Source organism: Chiloscyllium punctatum, chromosome 3, assembly GCF_047496795.1.
Source record: "Chiloscyllium punctatum isolate Juve2018m chromosome 3, sChiPun1.3, whole genome shotgun sequence".
NCBI lineage: Eukaryota > Metazoa > Chordata > Chondrichthyes > Orectolobiformes > Hemiscylliidae > Chiloscyllium > Chiloscyllium punctatum.
This window is the reverse complement of record NC_092741.1, coordinates 70,820,276-70,843,475: the sequence shown is the minus strand read 5'-3', so window position 1 is coordinate 70,843,475 and position 23,200 is coordinate 70,820,276. Positions and strand designations below refer to the sequence as shown.

The following is a 23,200-nucleotide window of genomic DNA, read 5'->3' as shown; positions in this document are numbered from 1 at the left end:
GCACTACATTGAATCAAACAGCAGGATGTCTGAAGTAGGCTTGTGAGGGCAATTGAACGGTTGGTCGAACAAGGCGGGATTGAAATCAGTTATTTTTGGCGATGAAAGTAATAACTGACAAGTTAAAAGCTGAATAAGAGTAGAAAATAGAAATTGATAGAGATTTGATCTATCTGGTTCATCCTTCAATTAAAAAAAAACCCTGTCTTCTCCACAGGGCATCCATATTCCTATCCGCAAGACTATTCTGGGTATCAATCACTGGTTGTGTGAAGAAATTCTTCCTGACATCAATGAATCTGTGTTTCACCAGTCCTTGCCCAGCAGTCACTTAGAATATAGTTCAGAATTAACTGCTTTTATTCCAGTTGGCACAGGGGTGGCACAGTGGCTCAGTGGTTAGCACTGCTGCCTCACAGCGCCAGGGACCTGGGCTTTGATTCCTGCCTTGGGCGACTGTATGGAGCTTACACATTCTCCCCGTGTCAGTGAGGGTTTCCTCCAGGTACTTCCACAGTTCCAAGATATGCAGGCCAGATGAATTGGCAATGCTAAATTTCCCATTGCGTTCACAGATATGTAGGTTAGGTGCTTTAGTCGGGGTAAACGCAGGGCAATTGGGTAGGGGAATGGGTCTGGGTGGGTTACTCTTTGGAGGGTCAGTATGGACTTGTTAGGCCAAATGGCCTGTTTCCACACAGTAGGGATTCTATGATGATACCTCAGTCCTCTGACATTACAATTCAGTTCAGCATATCTTGTCTATGGTGCTTCAAGGTCTTTGTAGCTCCTTCTATAATATCAATTCCAATTTATAGCCTGACTCATCTCTTTGAAAACAGTGAATAAAATACTGCTGCAGAATTAGCAAGTGACAAAACTTGCAGCATTCCACATGATGCATTATAATCACTGCTTCTCCTTATTGCTTACGGCTTCGCCTCACTAAATCAGCAGATCCTACTCTATGTGATTGTGTTCGTTTAATGTAGCAATGGTCAGTTTGTTTTATTCTTCCAAGTGATGGCAAGGCCAGTATTTTTGTTCAGCCCTAATTGGCTTTTAACTGAGCGGCTTGCTAAAGCCAAATCAGAAAGCAGTCCGGGGTCAACCACAATGTGGTGGCTCTGGAGTCACATATAGGCCACATTAGATAAGGGCAGTGAAGAACAATAGAATAATAGAATCATATGGTATTGAAGAGGCCTTTCAGCCAAATACATGACTGTTTATACTAGTCCCACTTTCCCTCACTAGGTTCATAGCCTGGAATGTTATAATACTTCAAGTGCTTGTCCAAGTTGTTTTTAAAGATTGTGAGGTTTCCTCCCCTATGTTCCCAGGCATTGCATTCCAGATCAGCACCATTCACTGGGTAAAAACGATTTTTTGCAAATCTATTCTAAACTTCCTATGTTTCACTTTAAAATTCTTGTTATTGACCCTTCCACAAAGGGGAATAGCTGCTTCTGTCCACCTGTCCCTGCCCCTCATAGTCTTACATATCTCTATCAGGTCCCTCCTCAATCCTCTCTGCTCGAAAGTAAACAACTCGTGTTTATCCAGCCTCCCTTCATAACTGAAATGTTCCATTCTTGGAAACATCCTGGTGAATCTCCTTTGCTCCCCCTCCTGTGCATCTGTATTCATCCTATACTGTGATGATAAGAACCACACACAGTACTCCAGCAATGGCCTAAAAAAGTTCTGTGTGGCTCCAATATGGCCTCCCTGCTTTTACAATCTATGCCATTACTGATGAAGACAAGCAACTCATATGCCTCTTAACTACACTCTTAATCTGTCCTGCCACCTTCAGGGATCTGTGGACAAGTGATCCCTCTCTTCCTCTGAGGTTTCTTGTATCCTTCCATTCATTGAATAGTCCCTTGTCTTGCTCCTTCTTCCAAGGTATTTCATCTTTCACTTATCAGGGTTAAACCCATCTACATTGACTACCCTACCCTCATCCAACTAATTTGTCAAATCCTCAAACAATTACACCAGATTTGTTCGGCACAACCTCACTTTGACAAAGCCATGAACAAACCTTGCCTCTGAATGAAGAGTAATTGGCAGGACTGGTGATGTGATCGCTTGGTTCTGGGTTCGCTTAGCTCTATCTATCCTATGCTGTTTGGTATGCAGGTAGTCTTGTTTGATAGCTTCACTTAGATTAACACTTCATTTTTAGATATGCCTTGGTGCTGCTCCTGGCATATCCTCCTGCACTCTCCATTGAACCAGGGTTGAATTAGCTTCAATGTCACATGTACTCAAATGAGCCACAGTTAAAAGTTTATAAGTCACCACTTATAGCACCAACGTAGGTACAAAGGTGCCTAGGCACAGTCTCTTCAGTTACTGAATTAGTTACAATGTAACAATGTTACCAACACACTGTGTTATCTTAGGTACAGAGTACCTGGGTACAATCCTTAGTTAGAGAATAGAGAAATTAAGAAAAACAAGTTACATTACAGCTATACACGGTATAACCATTGGTCAGGAAAACAAGAAGCAATGTTAAAAATACAAGTATCACAGTCTCTCTCCAAAGGCTCACCACAGCAGACCAGTGCAGGGAGCCCCCATCTGATTTGTTGCTGGCTGCTGTCATACTCTGCACTGGACCTCTGCCACTGGTCCTGCGCCAGGCTGTTGGTTACTAATGTCCCTGCTTTGGGCCACCAAAGAAAAACCACAGAAGGGACAAAAACAGGGAGGAGAAAATGGAAAGAATGGCTGGAGCGTCTTACTCTGCTGACATCTTAGTAGTGGCTGGTTGATCCTCTCGCCTGATCGTAATAGTCGAGTGTGGGATATGCTGAGCTGTGAGTTTGTAGATTGGGCTGGAGTATAACTTTGCTGCTCTTGATGGCCCACTACACTTCATGCCTGCCCAGTCTTGAGTTGCTGTTTCTATCTGTCTGTCTCATTGAACATGTTGATGGTGCTACACGACATGATGTAGGGTATTCTCAGTGTGAAGCCAGGACTTTGTCTCCGCAAGGATTGTGAGGCAGTTACTCTTTACAAATACCGTGGTGAACAGATGCATCAGAAACCGGCAGACAGGTTAGGATGAGGTCAAGTATGTTTTTTCCTCTTGCTTTCCTCACCACCTGCTGCAGACCCAATCTAAGCAGCGATGTTCTTCAGCACCCGACCAACTCAATCAGTAGTGTTGCTGCCAAGCAACTCTTGTTGGTGGACATTGAAATGCCCCACCCAGAGTAGATTTTGTGCCCTTGACACCGTAAGTGCTTCCTCTAAGTGTTGTTCAACATGGAATACTGATCCATCAGCTGAGTGAGGAGGTAATCAGCAGGAGAGTTCTTCGCCAAGTTAAACCTGAAGTCATGAAGCTCCATGGGGCCCAGAGTCAATGTTGAGGATTGTGGGACAGAACATATCCAGGGATTTTGATGGTGATGTTCGGGACATAATCACAAGCCCCCAGGAGGACTTTGCAGTATTGATAGGGCTGTTTTTGCTGCCATCTTTCCTGATGCCGAGATCAATGCCAGGTAGTTCTCTCTTGGATGGGTTCAGTTCTATTTCACATTCTATCTTGTATCACTTATGCTGGTTGACTGAATAGTCATGAGTCTCAGCTTCTCACCCAAAATTTAATCCTGTTTGCCCAACTTCTTCCTTCCCGATTTTTTAGGTATTTCCTAAACAACCTCTCCAGCAATGTTGTTATGTACCTCTGGAGCCAATGGGACGTGATCCTGGGTCTCCTGGCCCAGAAATAGGGACACTTCCACTCAAGCTAGAAACCTGAAGATATGTTTAACCACCCTGTCTTAGAGATGACCTGAAGAATGAAAAAAAGCTTCTATCTCTCCACACTCATTCTCTAATTTGCTCTCATCAGTTTACCATCATTTACTTTCCTTTTCTCCTGAGTTGACAACATTGTCCTGCAGACATGTTATCCCATTAAGTGACCTAATCTTGGAAATATGAGCCACCTTTTTTTCTGGCGTTGCCCTGGGGCAGCTTAGAGTTCTGTGACATCCCTTACCTAAGCTGCTGTGGAGATTGGAGACCATTTCCTGGTTTTATCTTGATCTGTTCTCAGATTTCATCAGCATACCTTTTCATGAGAGAACCACACTGTATCCAACTAAGATACTCAAGTGCCATCTTGGCCACCACACCATTGGAAGGATGTGATTCCACTGGAGGGAGCACAGAGGAGATTCACCAGGATGTTGGCTGGGATGGAGCATGAAAAGAGTTTGCTTGAGCTCAGGTTGATTTCTTTGGAGCAAAAAAGGATTGGGGGTTTGGGGAACGCCATTGAACTGTATAAAGTCAGGGACAGGGTGAGTATGAAGCAGCTGTTCCCCTTAGTGAGAGGGTCAATAACAAAGGGGCATAATTTAATGTGAAAGGCAGGAGGTTTAAAGGGGATTTGAGGGAAATGTTTTTCACCCAAAAGATGGTGGAGATCTTGAATGCACTTCCTGGGAGGGTAATTGAGGCAGGAAACCTCACAACCTTTGAAAGGTACATGGATGAGCACTTAAAGTGTCACAACATTCAAGGCTGTGGCACATGCACTGGAAAGTGGTATTAGTGCAGGTAGGCTGGTGCAGACTCAGTGGGCCAAAGGACCTCCCCTGTGCTGTGTGACTCTCGAATTTCAATCCTTGACTCTATCATTAGCATCCTCCCTTCCCTCCCACTTCCACCTTCTACAGCACCAAGCTCAAATTTGTTTCAACTTCGTGCATTTAGACATCGAGGCCTCATCCCAGTGACTATATCCTAGGCCTCATATCTTTCTCTATCCTAGGTCTCATCTCTCTCAATACTGAATTCCTGTTTCCACAAATTTTACTGCTGCCTTTGCCTCATTGAAACTTAAAAATCATGGCAACTATGGACCACCTTTGAGGTTGCGATCAGCAAGCAATGATTACTGTCTTTTTTACCCTTTATCCCATCCTCCTCTAGTTATTAATTATTTTGTCAGTTCCTTCTGTAATATTTCTTACAGTTCTGACTTGTTCGAAAGTGGAAACCCGTGGGATTAAAGAGTAGCCGACAGCCTGAATACAAAACTAAAAAAGCAGGTAGTAGTGATGAATGTTGTTGTTCAGATTGAAGGGAATGTTAGAGATATTCCCCAGAGACTCACTGATCATTTTGGTACGTATTAATGATCTAGATTTATGTCAACAGGGCATATTTTCAAAGGTTGCAGACTGCAGGCAACAATTAAATGTAGTAAATGTGAGGAAGGTGGTACTGGAATTCAGGAGGACAAAGATCTCTAGCGAAATAGCAGATATAGGGGGGTTGCAATTCGATATAGAAATTATGCAATTATACCTTTTGTTTGGAAGAACAAAGAGGGTCAATACACTTGAAGTAGTTGAACAATAAAGGCAGCAGAGCAACTCAAGATCCTCAGAATACTGTGCAAAAATCCTTGCAGATAATGGGATAATTTAATAATCAGCTTCTGTGCTTTCTAAATAAAGGCATAGGACACTCAAGCCAGGAGGTTATAACAAACAGCTTTGAAACACTTGTTTAGCTCAAATAGATGACTGTGAACAAATTGTACCACACTTCAGGAAGGATGTGAAGAATTTATGGAAGTACAGAAGGGGATTTACTAGAAAGATTCCAAGGATGAGGAATTGCAGTTACATGGTGAGACTGGAGAAGCTGGGTTTATCCATCTTAGAGCAGAGAAAGTAAAGAAGCAATTTGATAGTGCTGTTGAAAATAATCAAGTACTTAGACAGCTAATAAAGATGAGATCTAGCAGGCTTATTTATGAATAAATGGGGGAAAAATATTTCCACTGCCCAACAATTCAGCAACTAGAAATAGGGTGTAAATGTATAAGTATCATCAGTCCAATGAGAATAAAGGTTGAATGAAATGCTTTGATGCAGAAGGTTGGAATTCTGTACCAGAATTGGTGGTACAAGAAAGATATTTTAACGTGGAACTGAATAAATATAAGATAGCAATTTGAAATGAGCCATAGTGTAGATGGTGAGCCAATAAACTGGCAAAGACATGGTTAACCAAAGTGTGACTACCTATGCTGTGATGTGATGGGCAGAATCGAAAAACCCAAGATAAAGATGTCTTGATGTAGGCCATTGTATAAACTTCGTAGGTCAGCATTTCAACCGATCTGCATAGTGTTTCTGGAACTACTTGGCTGTGGCATGTACCTCCGCTATCCTTGTAGCAGATTGCACAGCTCGTCATTTTATCCTCCAATTGTAAAGTCAATTCATCGTAATCTTGCCAAGTAAGTGAACTAGGGATTGCAGATTTAATAGCATTCTAGTAGGTGGAATTCAATTTTGAGTATTGACTGTTTAACACCCTAACATACTTTTGTTCATGTTGTGCAAATGCAAACAAAAAAATTAGGGCTAGCATAGTTGAGGGTGCATCCAATATTATGGTTAGTTTAGTCAGGCCCCCTAACACTGATGTGATTTACTGCACTCCTGTACAACGCCCTGAGGGAAAAGTGAGTCTGTGTTGAAGAAGAGTCATGTTGGACTCAAAATGTTCACTCTGTTTCTCTCTCTGCACATACTGCCAGACCTGCTGAGCTCCTTCAACACTTTCTATTTTTATTTCAGTTCTCCAGCATCTGCAGTATTTTTTACATAATAATTGACCCAAAGGACTATGTGGGAAAAAAAAGTGCAGTTCAGGCCTGTTGTAATTATGGGATATCAAGCGCTTTTATGAAATAACTTCACATATTCATTGATAAATTGTAATTTCTGTTGGTTGCAATAGTCCCTGACGCTTATCTGTACATGGACCTCTGTAGGAATAAGTTAACTTGTGAAGAAAACTAGCTGCATCAACCACCCATTTTATTATACTGGTCCTTAATGGCATCACAATTTCCTTGATCCCAAGGCTGACTGTTTTTGAGACCAGTCGTACAATGAAAGTTCGGTGGAATTGTTTCTTGCTTTGATGATGTTGTATTAATCCCTGACACTAGATGGTGCTGAAGTGCAATCTGGAGGCAGCAGTGGGCCTGAGTACTTGCGAAGATTCACAAATATGATGAAAGAAATGAAGAATTCAAAATGAAGAGTGCAAAATGGGATTTGAATATTGGAATTTTGACAGCAATCAATTCTGGAAAATTAAATGCCATTCACCTAGTGAAATTTGCACTTTTCTTGGAACCTTTCTCATCAAATCCCAATCACCTCCTTGCTGCAAAAATCCTTTATATTCGTGATTTTGAATGAATTGGATTGTGAAAAATGTTTCTTGACTTCACTCCAACAATAGTTTGTGGTACAGACGTATGTATTGCAACTGTTTTCTGTGTTAAGAAGTCTTTTCTGATTTTCCAGAACCCGGGTTCATTGTCGAAGTATATGAGATTGGTCATTTAGGACTGAGCAGAAGACAGATTTCTTCACCCAGAGAGTGGAGCGCTTGTTGAATTCTCTGCCACAGAAGCTGATAGAGTCCAAAACATTGAATGTTTTCAAGAAGGAGATAGATATAGTTCATCGGACTAAAGAGATCAAAAGATCTGGGGTGAAAGTGGGAACAGGGTGCCGAGTTGGATGACCGTCGATGATCATATTAAATGATGGAGCAGCCTTGAAGGGGCTGAATGGCCTACTCGAGCTCCTACTTTCCATATTTCTATGTTTCCAATTCTTTTCATGATAATCAGATATTATTATTATTTGCAATAATTAATCTGTGCCCTCCTATTGTTATTTTGCTAATCAATAGCAAGGACTCTATGATAATGTACCTTATCTTAACTCGGTCTGAGGGGTTCTTGCAGGTTACCACTAACTTTAACAACAGTTAATATGCCATAACCACTCAAAATCTAAATAACCACATTCGTTGCAGCATTCTAGTGAATGTGCTGTAGATTTTCCTTTACTTTCATATATTTCCTTTAATTTACCCAAAACTATTATCAGCACTGCAACTGTAATGTAATGTTTGTGCACTTGCACACAGTTTTCCTTATGTAGGTTCCTTAGCTTCTTAATTCCATTATGGCAGAAGGACGCAAAACAAAGAGAATACTTTGAATTGTATAACTGGAAGGTTTACTGTAATGATGGAATGAATAAACAGCAACTTATTTTAACTTGATCTGATGCTGACATATTAACTGCTTCAAACTTTAATTTCCTAAAGTTTTAAAACTTCTTCTATTGTTGAGATTCTTACCTTTCAAACTTCGGTCACTTTTCAAGGAAATTACCTGGTTCAATCTTTTCCTATTTAGTAGCACAAGCCTGATGTGAAAGATAAAAATCACACAACACCAGGTTATAGTCCAACAGGTCCAACAGATGTGAAAGATAGGTGTTGTTATTTCATATGTGAAGAAAAAAGGGCTCATTGTCTATAAAATGTTGCTGGCTATGTGTACATCTGAAATATTAAAAACACTAAGTAGAGAAATTGCAAGGTTCTGGTATTGGTCCATCGATTATGAGCACAAGCTGAAGATAGGATTGCAATGCAGCTTTAACATTACAGTATATCCTGCATTCTGTTCTGTTACCCTGATGCACTTCTATAGCATAATCTGCCTGCAAAGCACATAAGACAACACTTATCACTGTAACTCAGTGCACATGACAATAATAAATCAAATCAAATCAAATGGCCCCAAATTTGCTGACCTCCTCATAATAAACTGTAAACATTGTCATCATTATCTCCTCTGAACCTGAGTGCAAATTCAGGATTAATGGAGGATTGTGAAATTGCAGTCTGTTCTCCCCTGCTGTGATACAAGCTGTGCTGTGGACTTCAAAGAAGAGTTATATTGACTAAAAATATTAACTTTATTTCTCTCTTCAAACATACTGCTGAATTTCTCCAGGATTTTGTTTTTATTTCTGATCTCCAGCATCCACAGTGCTTTGATTTCATTTAGTGAAAAAATCAGATTGTTTTCTGTACTAATTAAGTGAAATTATCTTTTGAAACCAATTTACTGGTAGAAATGTTCTTTTGAACAGTATATGGTTATACCTACTCACTGTGGAGAGGCCTGCCACTATCCTACTCTGGGGTGGTATATCCAATTGAGGAGAATTCCATGAGTTTTCTGTGTCATTACATAATATAGTACCTGTCACCCACTACCTACATTGTAGGTGAATGGTTATAAAAATGATAGTCAGGAAAGAACAATTAAGAAGCTAATATTTTGCAACCACACTCCATAATCCTCAACCTTCTCTTTTTCAGCAACACTCATCACCTCAGAGAAACAGAAAGAACTTATCAACTAAGTCAAATTTTTAGGGAAACTTTTGAGAAACTCCTTTCTAACCTGCACGCATGATCAAAATGATATCGCAGTGAAGCTGAAGCTTATAAACCAGTAGTCTACCTGTTTATAAATACTGTGGTGTTGACAATATTCAGGAATCCTCCTGTTTCCTTCAGGATATTTGTAACATATCAATGCTCACTCAGAAGCTGACAGCTTGTCCTAAATGTTCATGAGCATTCTGCTGTCTTGCCTTGTTCTATTCTTGAGTAACTTGTACAAATACCCATACTTTTCCATGTGGAAGAGCAAGTGCAGGTAGGTGGGTTGGCATGAATTGTCTTAAATTTGGAATAAGTTAACACTGGAGTGTATAAGGGACCACAGGAGATGAAGGTGAAGGATGAGGTTGACACAGTGCAGGAGGGTCCTTGGAAGTAGAGGTACGAGTTGGTCTGGAAGGTATAAGGGGTTGTTGAGTGGAGGCATAAGTTGGCAGGGGTAAGCCTGGGTATGTGAGAGATAAAGGCTAGAAGGCCTTAAATAAGAGCAAATACCTGGGAAAAGTTCGAGAGAACTGAGGTGAGCCTTAAATAGCCTGTCTTGGTAGTCGGCAACCCATGTGGTTATCTCCAATCTGTATCAGGTGCGGAGGATCCAAATCCATATCACACATGCTCCCCTTCACACTACTGAAGACCCTGGCATTTCAGTGAGTTTCTCCCAAGGCATGCAGTAAACCAGGAAATTTCCTAGCTACCTTATTCCAAGGTAAAAATCTAGCCTTTTGTATCTTTCCACACAGACTTTAACTTGGAGCACTGTGTTGCATATGTGTGATTGTTATTAGCATGCACACAGAAGTAGATTGATTAATGTTAAGTAATATTTTTCAAAAGTAACTTCATATTCCCATTGCGTGTAGATCTATTTGTATTTATTTTGTTCTTGTCCAAGGTTCTAATATTGCATAAGTCTTTATCAAGTAGGTTCTTAATGATAAATGCAAAGAGGGATTTGCTAAAAGGAATACTTCTGTCGGTTTCCTTTAGTAATTGGCCTCCACATAGAACTGTTACTGTCAGTAGCAGCCTTCTGGCCATGAGAATGGAGTTAATCACTTACGTCACTCTAGATCTGTTGTCCAATTCTTCAAAATTCTGTCTTTTAAAAGAGTTTATTTTATTGCACCTTGTCAAGTGTTTAATGAAAATCCAACCATACAATGTCAGCCACTTATTTTCATTCACTAAATGAATAAGATTTAGATTTAGATTACATTACAGTGTGGAAACAGGCCCTTCAGCCCAACAAGTCCACACCGACCCGCCGAAGCGCAACCCACCCATACCCCTACATCTACCCCTTAGCTAACACTACGGGCAATTTAGGATGGCCAATTCACCTGACCTGCACATCTTTGGACTGTGGGAGGAAACTGGAGCACCCGGAGGAAACCCACGCAGACACAGGGAGAATGTGCAAACTCCACACAGTCAGTCGCCTGAGGCGGGAATTGAACCCGCGTCTCTGGCGCTGTGAGGCAGCAGTGCTAACCACTGTGCCACCGTGCCATCCACTGCCACTGTGCCGCCCACTTTGAATAACTTTGAATAAATATTCAAACAGGTTGTTAAAAACATTACCTTTTCAGAAGACATGGTAAGAATTTTTAACTAATTCTATTCAGGTGGTTATGCAGAACATCTTCAAAGTTGTTTGCTAGCTACTGACATAATTAAAGTCGTGATCAGATGTGAGTTGTCCTAGATTTGAAACATTAACTCATTCCACAGACATGTAGGCTTTTATTGAGTACTAAGTTATATCTACTTCCTAAATATTCTTAGTATGAGGTGAATTGTTTCACTCAAAGTGTGTGTATGTTTGGAATTTTCTACCATAGAGGGTACTGAATGCTGCATAGTTGTATACAATTAAAGTTTTGGGGATAAACTTTTGGTATCGCAAACAGTCAAGGGGTATGGGGGGTAAGCAGGCAAGTCCACGATCAGCTATGATCTTATTAAATAGCAGAGTAGACATGACAGACCAAAGAGTTTACTATTTTTATTTCTTGTATTCTTGTGTTGGTATGTTTTTCTGCCATCCATACCATACTGTTTTGAGACCAGTTACTCCTGTCACATTTAATTTGGCACTTAGAGACAGAGCCAGTGCTATATCACATTAGAGCTTAAAAATGTGTTGCTGGAAAAGCGCAGCAGGTCAGGCAGCATCAACGGAACAGGAGAATCGACATTTCAGGCATAAGCCCTTCTTCAGGAATGTCATTCCTGAAGAAGGGCTTATGCCCGAAACGTCGATTCTTCAATTCCTTTGATGCTGCCTGACCTGCTGCGCTTTTCCAGCAACACATTTTTAAGCTCTGATCTCTAGCATCTGCAGTCCTCACTTTCTCCTATATCACATTATGTAGAGACATAGACAGAGACCATTAGCAAAATACCTCTTCCAAAAGCTGGCATTTATTTCAATCTGTCATGAAGAATCTTTCCACAGACCTAAGGAGTACTTAATGGCCCGTGAACATCTAGCCAAGTTACAAAGCATTTTTGCTATTGCTGCTGTAGTTATCCACTACCTTCCTCTCCTGTGAGCTTTTGATTGCTCTGATAGCAGCTTTTGTTACCTTTGACTGGGTTCAGTTCCTGCCTCTGCTCTCCCGAGAGCTAGCTGTCTTCAGTTTGTATAAATATCTTTTTCTTTAGTCTGATATATCATCGTACATTTAGTCATTTTTGTTTTATTTTGCCTCGTGACCTTTTGACTTTGGGGACATCCAGGACTTGCATTGGGCTGGTTTAAGAAGTAGTCAATATGCTTCCTTTATTGGGAATTTGTGACTGAACAGAGGTGTACCTGTTGTAATTTAGGACATTTGGGAGTGCAGAGAAATATTGTTTTTGACACAATAAATCTCTTGTTTAAACACTGAAACTGTTCATTTTTCAGATCTCACTGGAACCAGGCGTAGTTCAAGATGTGCTTGCAGCAGGAAGTCACCTTCAGTTACTGGAGCTGCTGAAACTGTGTTCCCACTATCTAATCCAGGTAACCCAACACTGAAACTCTTTATTCTTAAATTTTGAAATCGCACAATGCAATGAGATGAGGATCAATGTTCCCTCACTTTTTGTTTTATATTTCCGTCCATGGGAGAAATTAAAAACAAGACACTGTGGATGTTTGAAATCTGCAACAAACACAAGCCATTCTGGAGCAACTTAGCAGATCTGGCAGTAGTTGTGGAGAGAGAAACAAAGTTATTGGTTTGAGTCCGATGTGACTCCTCTTTGGAACTGAAGAGAGGTGGAAAAGTCCTGAATTTAAGGATGTTGGGTTATTGCAGAGTTTGTTAAACAGACAGACAATACACCTTTAAGACAGTTATGTAACATCATATATGAAGTTTCAGTTTAAAGATAAAGGGCTTGCTTTTATTCACACTCTCTCTGTTCAATGAAGTAGTGTAGTATTGATCAAACAGACAACTATGTACAATAACATGAGTAAGCATGAAACCCAACTATGTATACGACTGTGATGTTATAGCAACATAAATAGTAGTATTAATAAGATGTGTCTCAACAAGAACTTAATCTTTGTGATGCACATTATGTGAACTGACAAATGGAGCAGCACTCGGGCAGTGGAGAAACTCCTTTAGGGTGGTAGCAAGCAGCTACCAATATTTGATGATTACATCTAGGTACTGGCTTTCAGCCTGCGAAGGTGATAGCACAGTGACAGTTCGGAAGAGTTTTCTTCTTAAAATCATTCCTCATCCTCTCACTAAGTTCAAAGCTGAGGTTCCGATTACAATCGAGACTAAAGTGTTCGAAACTGAAGTGAAGCAAGAAACATTTGCAAGTACTCACTCTCTTTTAAAAATAAAAGGAAGAGGTCACAGTTCGAAAGTGGTGAAGGATAGCTCCAAACTACCAAAGCACCCAAGAACAAAATACCAGTCAATACATGTTATTATTACATAAAATGTTTTTAAAATTCTTACCTATGTCTAGACATTGGTCTGAGAAATCACACAAAAATACAAAATTCACTTGCATATTGTCACCACTCAATGATGATGCAAGGAGTAATTGCAGACCTCTGACTCTTCATTTTAAATCAATAACAAAAGGAAAGAAATACCAAGAGAAACGGAAAAGGCACTATACTGCAAAACAGATTTTTAGATAATTTTAATCAGTCTGTTCCAACATCTTACGACTTACCCTTGGAACAGTCTGACTTGAACCTAACTCCCAGGTAGAGACACTGCCACTGCACCACAAGAGTCCTCAATGCAGAGTTTTATACCAACACTTTTGATAGCATAGTAAACTTGGAAACAATATCTGAACATAGATTAACATTGCATTGACATTTTGTGAAATTTCAGTTACTTAAAGAAACCATCTTTTTTACTTAAATCAACAAATGAAGAAAAACAGGCAGTTAAATTCTTAATGTTTTTGGAAATGAACGATTAAGAAGAGACACATCATTTGGTATTTCTAATGATGTCTTCAATAATTGTGACATTTTACAAAGTATTAGAAGATCAACTCAACGTCCAAGTCAACTTCAACATACTTAGGCTTGAGTTCATGTCACATTGATAACAGCCATGTGAAACAATCTATCAGTTCGTAGGCAGATGTCAACATAAAGGAAAGCAATGTGATTTCGCTGGAGGTAACTTAGCTGAAAAGCTTATGGAGCTGATCAGTACCTCTACATGCATCAAATCCTTCAGAAAGGTAGTTTAGACAAATCCAAAGTATATACCATTTACACAGTGCTCAGGACAACCCAAATTGAAAGCAATTTCATCAAAAATATTCAAATCTTGTCTGAGATGTTGCTTGTCTCATTCACTGAGACCACGTCCAGCTTTTTATGACATACGTATGTTACATCCTACGAGAGTATATTGGGCTACAATGTACAGGGAAATAACTTGCCTAGGGAAAACCAAAGTACAGCACAATGCTCCACAGTTGCACCTGGAGAAGTGTCAACCAAGGAACAGGATAGCACACAAACATGTCAACAAAGTCCAAAGGATATCTGCAACATTACAGTTTATAGAGCCCTGTCAGAGAGCAGACATGCTCAATTTGATACACCACATAGATTCTGTCAGAAAAGCTGAAGCTGTAATCTTCATCCAAGTCATACACCTCAAAAACAATAGACAACATGTACTAACTACCAAGACTGGTCCTGTTGCAAGTGCAAATATAATCTCTTTATGCATTTTACAAGACCTGTATATGACCCAGTCCACACATAAGCCAACTGGTTTCAAACGAGTTGGACATCCTTTGCATGAGGTTTGTCCATCTCAAATGCAGTTATGGCTTATCAGGATTTTACTTTGTTTACTTTGGTTACTATAGATCTATAAGCTTTCACAGTGGTATAAATGGTTACTTTCCATAAAGGAACAAATCTGTTAACATCTAAGATTCCAAAATATAACATCAAGTCTATTCATAAACCTCAACAATTTTGGGTGGTCTGGCAGGCTTAAAAGTCAGTAAATCTCCAGGCTGGATGAAACGTATCCCATGTTGTTGAGGGAGGAAAGGGGGAAAATAGTAGGGGCATTTAGAAAAATTTCCCATTCCTGTCTGACAAGAGAGGTCCTAAAGACTGGAGGACAGCTAATATAGAATTGTTATTCAAGAGGGGAACAAGGGATAAACCAGGAAACTGCACAACCAATCAGTCATAGAATCATAGAGATGTACAACTTGGAAACCTTTGGTTCAATTCGTCCATGCTGATCAGATATTCTAAATAAACCTAGTCTCAATTGCTAGCACTTTGCCCTTATCCATCACAATCCTTTCTATTCATATACCCATCCAACTCCCTTTTAAATGTTGTATTTGTACCAACCTCCACCACTTCCTCTGGTAGCTCATTCCGTCCATGCACTACCATTTGCATGAAAAAGTTGCCTCTTCGGTTCCTTTTAAATCTTTAGCCTCTCACACTAAACCTATGTCCTATAGTTCTGGACTCTCCCACCCCAGGGAAAAGACCTTGTCTATTTGCCCTAACCACATCCCTCTTGATTTTATAAACCTGTATAAGGTCACCCTTCAGCTTCTGACACTCCATGGAAAACAGCCCCAGCCTATGCAGCCTCTCCCTATAACCCAAACACTCCAACCCTGGCAACATCCTTGTAAATCTTTTCTGCACCTTTTCAAGTCTTACAACATCCTGCCTATAGGTGGGAGACCAGAATTGCACAGTGTCCAGAATTAATCTGCAATTGGAGAGGCAGGGATCAAGAACAGTCAGTATGGTTTTGTTAAAGGGTAGTCATGTCTGACCAACTTGATTGAATGTTCCAAAGAGGTAACCAGGTATGTAGATGAGGGCAATGGTATTGATGTAGTCTACATGGACTTCAGCAAGGCTTTTTATAAGGCCCCACGTGGGACACTGATTGCAAAAGTAAGAATTCAAGGGATCTAAGGAAATTTGGCACATTGGATCCACAATTAGCTGAGTGGCAGGAAGTAGAGGAAGACAGTGGGGAGTTATTTTCTGACTGCAAGTCTGTATTCAACGGGGTCCCCCAGGGGCCAGTGTTGGGGCCACTCCTGGTTGTGGTTTATATAAATGATTTAGACTTAAATACAGTTGCCGCAAGAGGCGGCACAGTAGCTCAGTGGTTAGCACTGTTTCCTCACAGCGGCAGGGACCTGGGTTCAATTCTAGCCTTGGGTGACTTATCTGTTGGGCATTTGCACATTGGGATTCCTCTGGGTGCTACAGGTTTCCTTCCACTGTCCAAAATCGAGCAGGTCAGGTGAATTGGCTATGCTAAATTGCCCATAGCATTAGGCGCATTAGTCAGACGGAAATGGGTCTAGGTGGGTTTCTCTTTGTAGGGTTGGTGTGGAATTGTTGGGCCGAAGGGCCTGTTTCCACACTGTAGGGAATCTAATCAAATCATAGGAGGATCGATTAGTAAATTTGCAAATAGTCCAAAATTTGGTGCACTGCTTAGACTACAAGAAAATGTATAGACGGGCTGAATGGTGGAAAATGAAGTTTAGACTGGATAACTATAAGGTGGACATGACAAACAAAGCAAGGGCCTCCTCCTCCACCACCGAATTCAAGCCACCCAACAACTGGACAATGAAAGCCTCATCTTCTGTCTTGGGACCCTTCAACCACACGGCATCAACATCAACTTCTAGTTCTCAAATCTCCCCTCCACCCACCTCATCCCAAATTCAATCCTCCAACTTTGCACCACCCTCTTGATCTGTCCTACCTGTCCATATTGCTTCCCACCTATCCACTCTACTCTCCCCATCGACCTATCACAATCATCCCTTGGATCTACCTATCGCTTTCCCAGCTACCTTCCTCCACCCCCAACTCCTGTTAATCTCTCAGCCCCATACCACCAGCCCCTTCTCCCACTCCCCAACTCATCCACCATCAATCCTGATAAAGGGCTTATACCCAAAATGTCGACTAACCTGCTCCTTGGGTGTTGTGCTTTTCCAGCACCATACCTTTGACACTAATCTCCAGCATTTGCAGTCCTCACTTTCTCCTAAAGGGAATAAATGAAGAATGGTAGGACCTTGGGAAGCTCCAGTGATCAGATGGATCTTGGTGTGTATGTCCACTGGACCCTGGAGATATCAAGACAGGTGGATAAGATGGGTACGAAGGCAAATGGTATACTTGCCTTTATTAGTTGAGGCATAGATTACAAGAGTGAGGAGGTTGTGTTGGAACTGTTTAAAACTTTGGTTCGGCCACAGCAATAGTATTGTGTGCAGTTGTGGAATCCACCTTATAGGAGGGATTTGATTACACTGAAGACCGGTTAACTTGCTATGCACAGAATGTTGCCTGGCCTGGAGAGTTTCATTTTCAAGAGAATTTCAACACATTAAGGTTATTTTCTTTGGGGTGTAGGAGTTTGAGAGGGTACATGATTGAGATCTATTGAATTATGAGGAGCATTGATAGGATGGGCAGGAGAGAATTTTTTTCCCCTTGATAGAGGAATCAATGACCGGAACATAGATTGAATTGAATTGAAGAGATGTGGGGAAAAATGTTTTACCCAGAGACTGGTGGGAATCTGGAACTGATGGTCTTTAAGGCAGAAACCCTCATTCATTTATAAAGTATTTAGATGTGCACTTATGATGCCAAAGCTTTGAGCCAAGAGCTGGAAAATCAGTTCAGAATAGCTAGGTGCTTGTTTTGAGTGGTGTAGATGCAATGGGTTGAAGGGCCTTTTTGTGTGCTGTAGATTTCTAAGACACTAATTCTCTTGAACTCCTAAGAAATAAACTGTATTTACTTTTGTGCCGAATGTCATGTTGTCCAGTGGCCCAAAACTCCTCCTCCTGACAATTAACTCCTGACAAAATTTCATATTTTACCAACTCTGTCAACTAAGCACCTCCTCCCTGCATTCTGTCTGCAGCTGTCTTCTCCTGAGTCATTGCCTTTCTCAACTCACCTCTTTCCTCTCCAAGCTCCACAAAAAATGCAGCCTCATCCCTAACTTCCTCCTGATTGCTGCCTCTCCCACGTATTGCTTACCTCCTCAAACAACCTACTCATTGTCTCTGCAGTGCCTCTCCTGCTCGTCCCCAGTCTTCCACTTGCCACCCTCATCTTTTGGCTCAACATCTCCCTTTTGCTTGTCATTTCCCTCTCCTAAATGTTGAAAGGACAAGGGCAACAGATGCATGGTAGCTCCACCACCTGAAAGTTCTCCACTTTGCCACACAGCATCCTGACCGACAAGTATATCACCATGTCTTGACAGCCACTGGTTGAAAATCTTGGAATTCCCTTGCCACCAACACTCTGGATGTACCTTCACCAGATGAACAGCAGTGGTTCAGGCATGTGACTCAATCCCATCCTCAAGGGCAGTTCGGGATGGGCTACAAATGCTGGCCCCGTCACTCACATTCACATCTCTGAAATAAATAAAAGCTGTGTCGGTAGGAAATGCCAATTCCAGAGCAGTTTAATTCAATGTGAAATTGATTTGTTGTGCACTTATTTCAGAATTTAATTCAGAATCTAAAAATAAGCATTTAATTATCTCTGTTCCACAATTGCAGAAATATAACCTTCTTTGTATATTTATGTAGGTTTGTATTGTTTACCATTTACTCCTTATACCTATGGTGATTAATTTTGTTTATTGTTAGTAAACATTGAGAAACAAGAAGGCCATCATAAACCTGAACAAAGGGTTTTAATTGAAGATTGTTCAGTTAATTCTTGTGTGCCAATTTTCTTTGAAAGAAATTTGAATATGTCGTTGTTACTGATCTGCTAAAAATTAAGGACAGAATTGCACTTATCCCTAATAAACCTGGCCAGTTTTTGTTTTATTTGAAGTGCTATGTCAGACAACATATCTGTGAATTTGGAATGCAGTAATGCTGATCTAGGTACTGGGTTAGGACTGAAGGGAATGATTCCGCAATCCTGGGGAGAGTGGCTTGGATTGCTGTGCATACAAATGCACTAATACAATTGAAGTGGGGAGATGACCTTTCTGAATCTTGCAAGGTCAACTAATTTTAGTAATTTGTACATGCTCCCTGTGCAGCTGGAGTAATGTGCAGGCATGGAATGACTTGTGACCTGCTGAATCCAATATGAGATGCATTTTGTACTTAAAATAATAGTGCAAAATGTGGATCCATTAACACCTGCTTTTTGGGCAGGTCAAGTGCCCGAAAATATCCGAAATATGGTCAGCAATGCTCAATCAATCTTTTGGTGAGGGTATTAGAATGCTCACTGTAAGTATTTGTCAAAACTATGTGGAGTAGGCAGGTCATTATGTGAATCTATGTGTAAAGCTGACTTGTCTTCTGCTGTACCATTTCCAAGCTCAATGTTCAAGCTGATGCCCTTTACTGGGTTTACACAACTGAACTAATAATCAGCTGAAAATACCCCAAAATTGTACTTTTTGACAGAATCATCAGCTATTTTTGGGTCTGTTGCTCATTGATTACTGCTGGTTATTGCTGTGATTGTTGGCAGCATTTGGTGATTACTAGCATCCTTTACAGTTGTCAATGCCTATAGGAAGTGGAGTAACACGTAATGAAAGGCTGTCCTGTTTCAAGACCTTCTGTAAGTGACTGTGTTGGAGACAAACATGTAACTGTTTAGCTGTATCCTCGTCAGCCCACAAGGTGTGTTTAAGATGGTGCTTTTTTGTGTGCAGAAGTGAATGTCAGTTATAATTTACAAAGGCATTTGTTTTGTTTTGCTTTTGTTGTTGACTTATGCCTGTTACCTTTAAAGTGGAAGTGCCAGTGTTGGACTGGGGTGGACAAAGTCAGAAGTCACACAACACCAGGTTATAGTCCAACAGGTTAATTTGAAATGCCAAGCTTTCAGAGCGCTGCTGCTTTGTCACCTGATGAAGGAGCAGTGCTCCAAAAATTTGTGATCTCAAATAAACCTGTTGGATTATAAACTGGTGTCATGTGACTCTTGACTTTGTTAATTTTAAATACTGTGGTGCCTCAGAAGTGAATGCCTTCTTTGTTGTGGTTTTAGGTTCAATGAAGCTGTGAAACTAACTGAGGAGATTAATGAATTTCTAAATTTGAATTTAAACAGGTCTGACTTTAACAAGTCCACATCCACCAACACAAAGACAAAAGGCAAGTTGATATATGATTGCATCAGTAAATAAAAGAGGTATGAGAAAAGGAGCACCTAGAAGACAAAACAAACATCCTCAAGTAAATCTCTGGAGGAACCCTTGAAAATAAATATCTATATTTAGCTCCCGATTGTACCATTTTAGCAGATTGTGACTAATAGACTACAGTACAGTTGCTGGTAGCAAGTTAATACCGCACTAATGATGTCAAACTGAGAGAGGTGCAGTAGTTGTGTGCTCTATGGAGCCTCTACAAATTACAACAGCTGATGCCTCAGCAATCCTAGGAATCTATCAGAGCTTAGATTGCTGGGCTATTGTGTGCCTTGTGAACCCCATCCTATTTTGGGATCTCAGTCATGCTGGCAGAACCTTATCCAAGAGGATTGCCATGGCTGCAGTACCATTCACATTGTCCTCTCTGAAAAAAGCTCCCCAGAGGCTGGTATCCTGTCAACAAGTCCCTTTTATTTACATATGGATAGTCATTAACACTGATCCAGCTGCTCAGAGCCAGCCCTCAGAGTGAAAAGACCCTCTGACACTCCTGTTTATATCTGTCAGCCAGGGCTCCTTGTTTGGTACAGATTATTAGCCACAATCAGGCTGGCTGACCTGTTACAATCACTACACTCTCAACCTCACAAGTAGACAGTGTCAGAAGAGACATCAGGAAGTCTATTTGCTCCAGGGCCAAGTGAGGTCCTTCACTGGTCAGTTAATGGTATGGAAGGCCTCCATATATTCCTTTCCCTCAACTCCCTGTATCCTCATTGAATCCAGCTCCCAAAATGCCTCACTAAGAGTTTGCCACCTGGCCGTTGTGGTACGTCTGCACTCTGTGGCCCCTCTTCTTTGGGGAGCATGCAGTTCCAGCAGCAGCAATGCAGGTAGCTTGCACCTGACTTTTCCTCCAGTGCTTAAAATTCAGCCCATTATGTGTGGTTGAGTGTGTTTAGGTGAACTTGTGTGTAAGGTGTGAGATATTCTTCTAAAGCTTACATTAATGTGAAGTGTTTAAGGGTGCGCTGAAACAGTTAATCGAGGTTGTTGACAGCTGTTTAGTGGCTAGGTGAATGGAGCAGTGTCTGAGACTAGTAACACAACTAGGATATAGCATTGAAGATACACTGGCTGACCTTGACCACTTGTGTGACGTAAGTGAATTTCCTTTGATCGTCATTCCCAATTTAAAACTAAAATAGAGGTGTTAAACCAGTGAGCCGTGGCAAGGAGAGAAGTATGCTGCAAAATTCTTGCAACATCCGAAGCTATGCCAAATGACTGCGTCGAAGTTTAGCATTACGCATGCAAGGAAGGTAGGAAATCCACTCTCTATGCAGTCAATCTGCACAGGCCCAAATATTCAACTTGAGCGCATGTAATGATTGATGATTGTATCTCCAGAATGAAAAGAAACTTTGCATGTGTGATAAAGAGGCACGAAATTATTGAATGACTTTTGAACTGGTCTGTCTGCCTGCCTAAACATGTTTCCACTTTAACATGGATTTTGAAGGGAATATTTTAGCAAAATTTCTTTTGCCCCCTTACCTGAATGTCTCATCTGCTGAGAGAAGTTACTGAATAGTTGAGTTGAGCAAATTTTGAAAATGTGTCTACTTTGCCATTCATTGAGATCATTGATAATCCTCAACTCCACTATCCTGCCCCTTCCCTCCACCTCTAACTCCCCCTTAACAACTAAACATCTGTCCATCTCAGTCTTGAATATACTTGCTATCCCAGCCTCTACAGGCCTCTGTAGTAAAGAATTCCACAGACTCACTAACCTCGAAGTGAAGAAATTCCTTCTCTGCCTTAAATATGTGACTTCTTATTCTGAGATTATGCCGTCTGGTTTTAGACTTTCCCACTAGGATTAACATGTCAAGTCCCCTCAGAATTTTGTACATTTCAATAAATGCCACTCTGTCTTCTAAACTGCATTGAATACAAGCCCATCAACTACTCATAAGGCAATCCCTTCATATTTGGAATCAGCATTTCTGTTAAAAATCTTTTTTCTGTGTAAACATCTGAGATCTGTGCGCAACAGCGACTTCTGGAACTGGAAGTCAGTGCTGTGAATCTTTGGAGTGGTGACTTTGAATAAATTTGCCCGAAATCAACTTGGACAACCCTCTGTGGACTGCTTCCAATGCCCATATATCTCTACTTCGGTAAGGAAACGAAAACTGTTCACTGTATTCTAGATGAAGTCTAACTAGTGCCTCTTATGGTTTTAGCAAGGCCTTCTTAATTTTATACTCCCATTTCCTTTGAAATAAATCCAGTCAATTCAGCTGTCTTCCCTATTCCCACTAAACCTGGATGTTAGCTTTTTGTGATACATGCATGAGCACCTCCAAATCCCCCTCTAGTGCAGCATTTTACCTATTTTCTCAATTTCAATAATATTCAGTTCTTCTATTCTTCTTGGTAAAATGCTAGTCATGATTTGGAGATGCCGGTATTGGACTGGGATTTACAAAGTTAAAAAATGCACAACACCAGGTGATAGTCCAACAGGTTTATTTGGAAGCACTAGCTTTCGGAGCGTCCCTGCTCCGAAAGCTAGTGCTTCCAAGTAAACCTGTTGGACTATCACCTGGTGTTGTGTGATTTTTAACTTGCTAAAATGCATAACCTTATATTTTCCCACATCATGTTCCATCTGCCAAGTCTTCTTACCAACTCACTTAAACCGTTTATATCCTTCTGTAGAGTCTCAGTTTCATCCAAACCACTTCTCAACTATTTTTGCCATCCACAAACCTGGCAATGATAAATTCATTTCCCTCATCCAAAACTGGCAAATAATTGTGGGCCCAGCACTGATCCCTCTGGCACTCCACCAGTTGTAGGTTTCCATCTTGAAAATGCCTCCTTTATTCCAACTCTCAGCCTTCTATGAGTTAACACATTCTCTATCCATGCTAATATACAATCCGAACACCTTGAGTGTTATTATGTAGCCTTACCTTATCAAACAACCTTTGGAAATCTAGATATATTACATCCACTGGTTCCCCTTTATCAATACTGCTTGTTACCTACTCTAAAATTTGTCAGACATTATTTCCTCTTCATCAAGTTGTGCTGACTGTGCTTGATGAAGTACCTTTCGACATACTTTACATCATTTAGAACAGTCTCTAACATTTTCACAATGA

General features: G+C 40.7%; 1 protein-coding gene across 1 annotated transcript in view; it reads left to right on the top strand.

Annotated features, from left to right (window-relative positions):
• Positions 1-23,200, top strand: part of klhl32 (kelch-like family member 32) — a 307,588-nt gene that overhangs the window by 118,147 nt on the left and 166,241 nt on the right. The window contains exon 5 of the mRNA XM_072554905.1: positions 12,263-12,361. Within this exon, the coding sequence (XP_072411006.1) occupies positions 12,263-12,361 (99 nt within the window). The remainder of the gene's footprint in view (positions 1-12,262; positions 12,362-23,200) is intronic.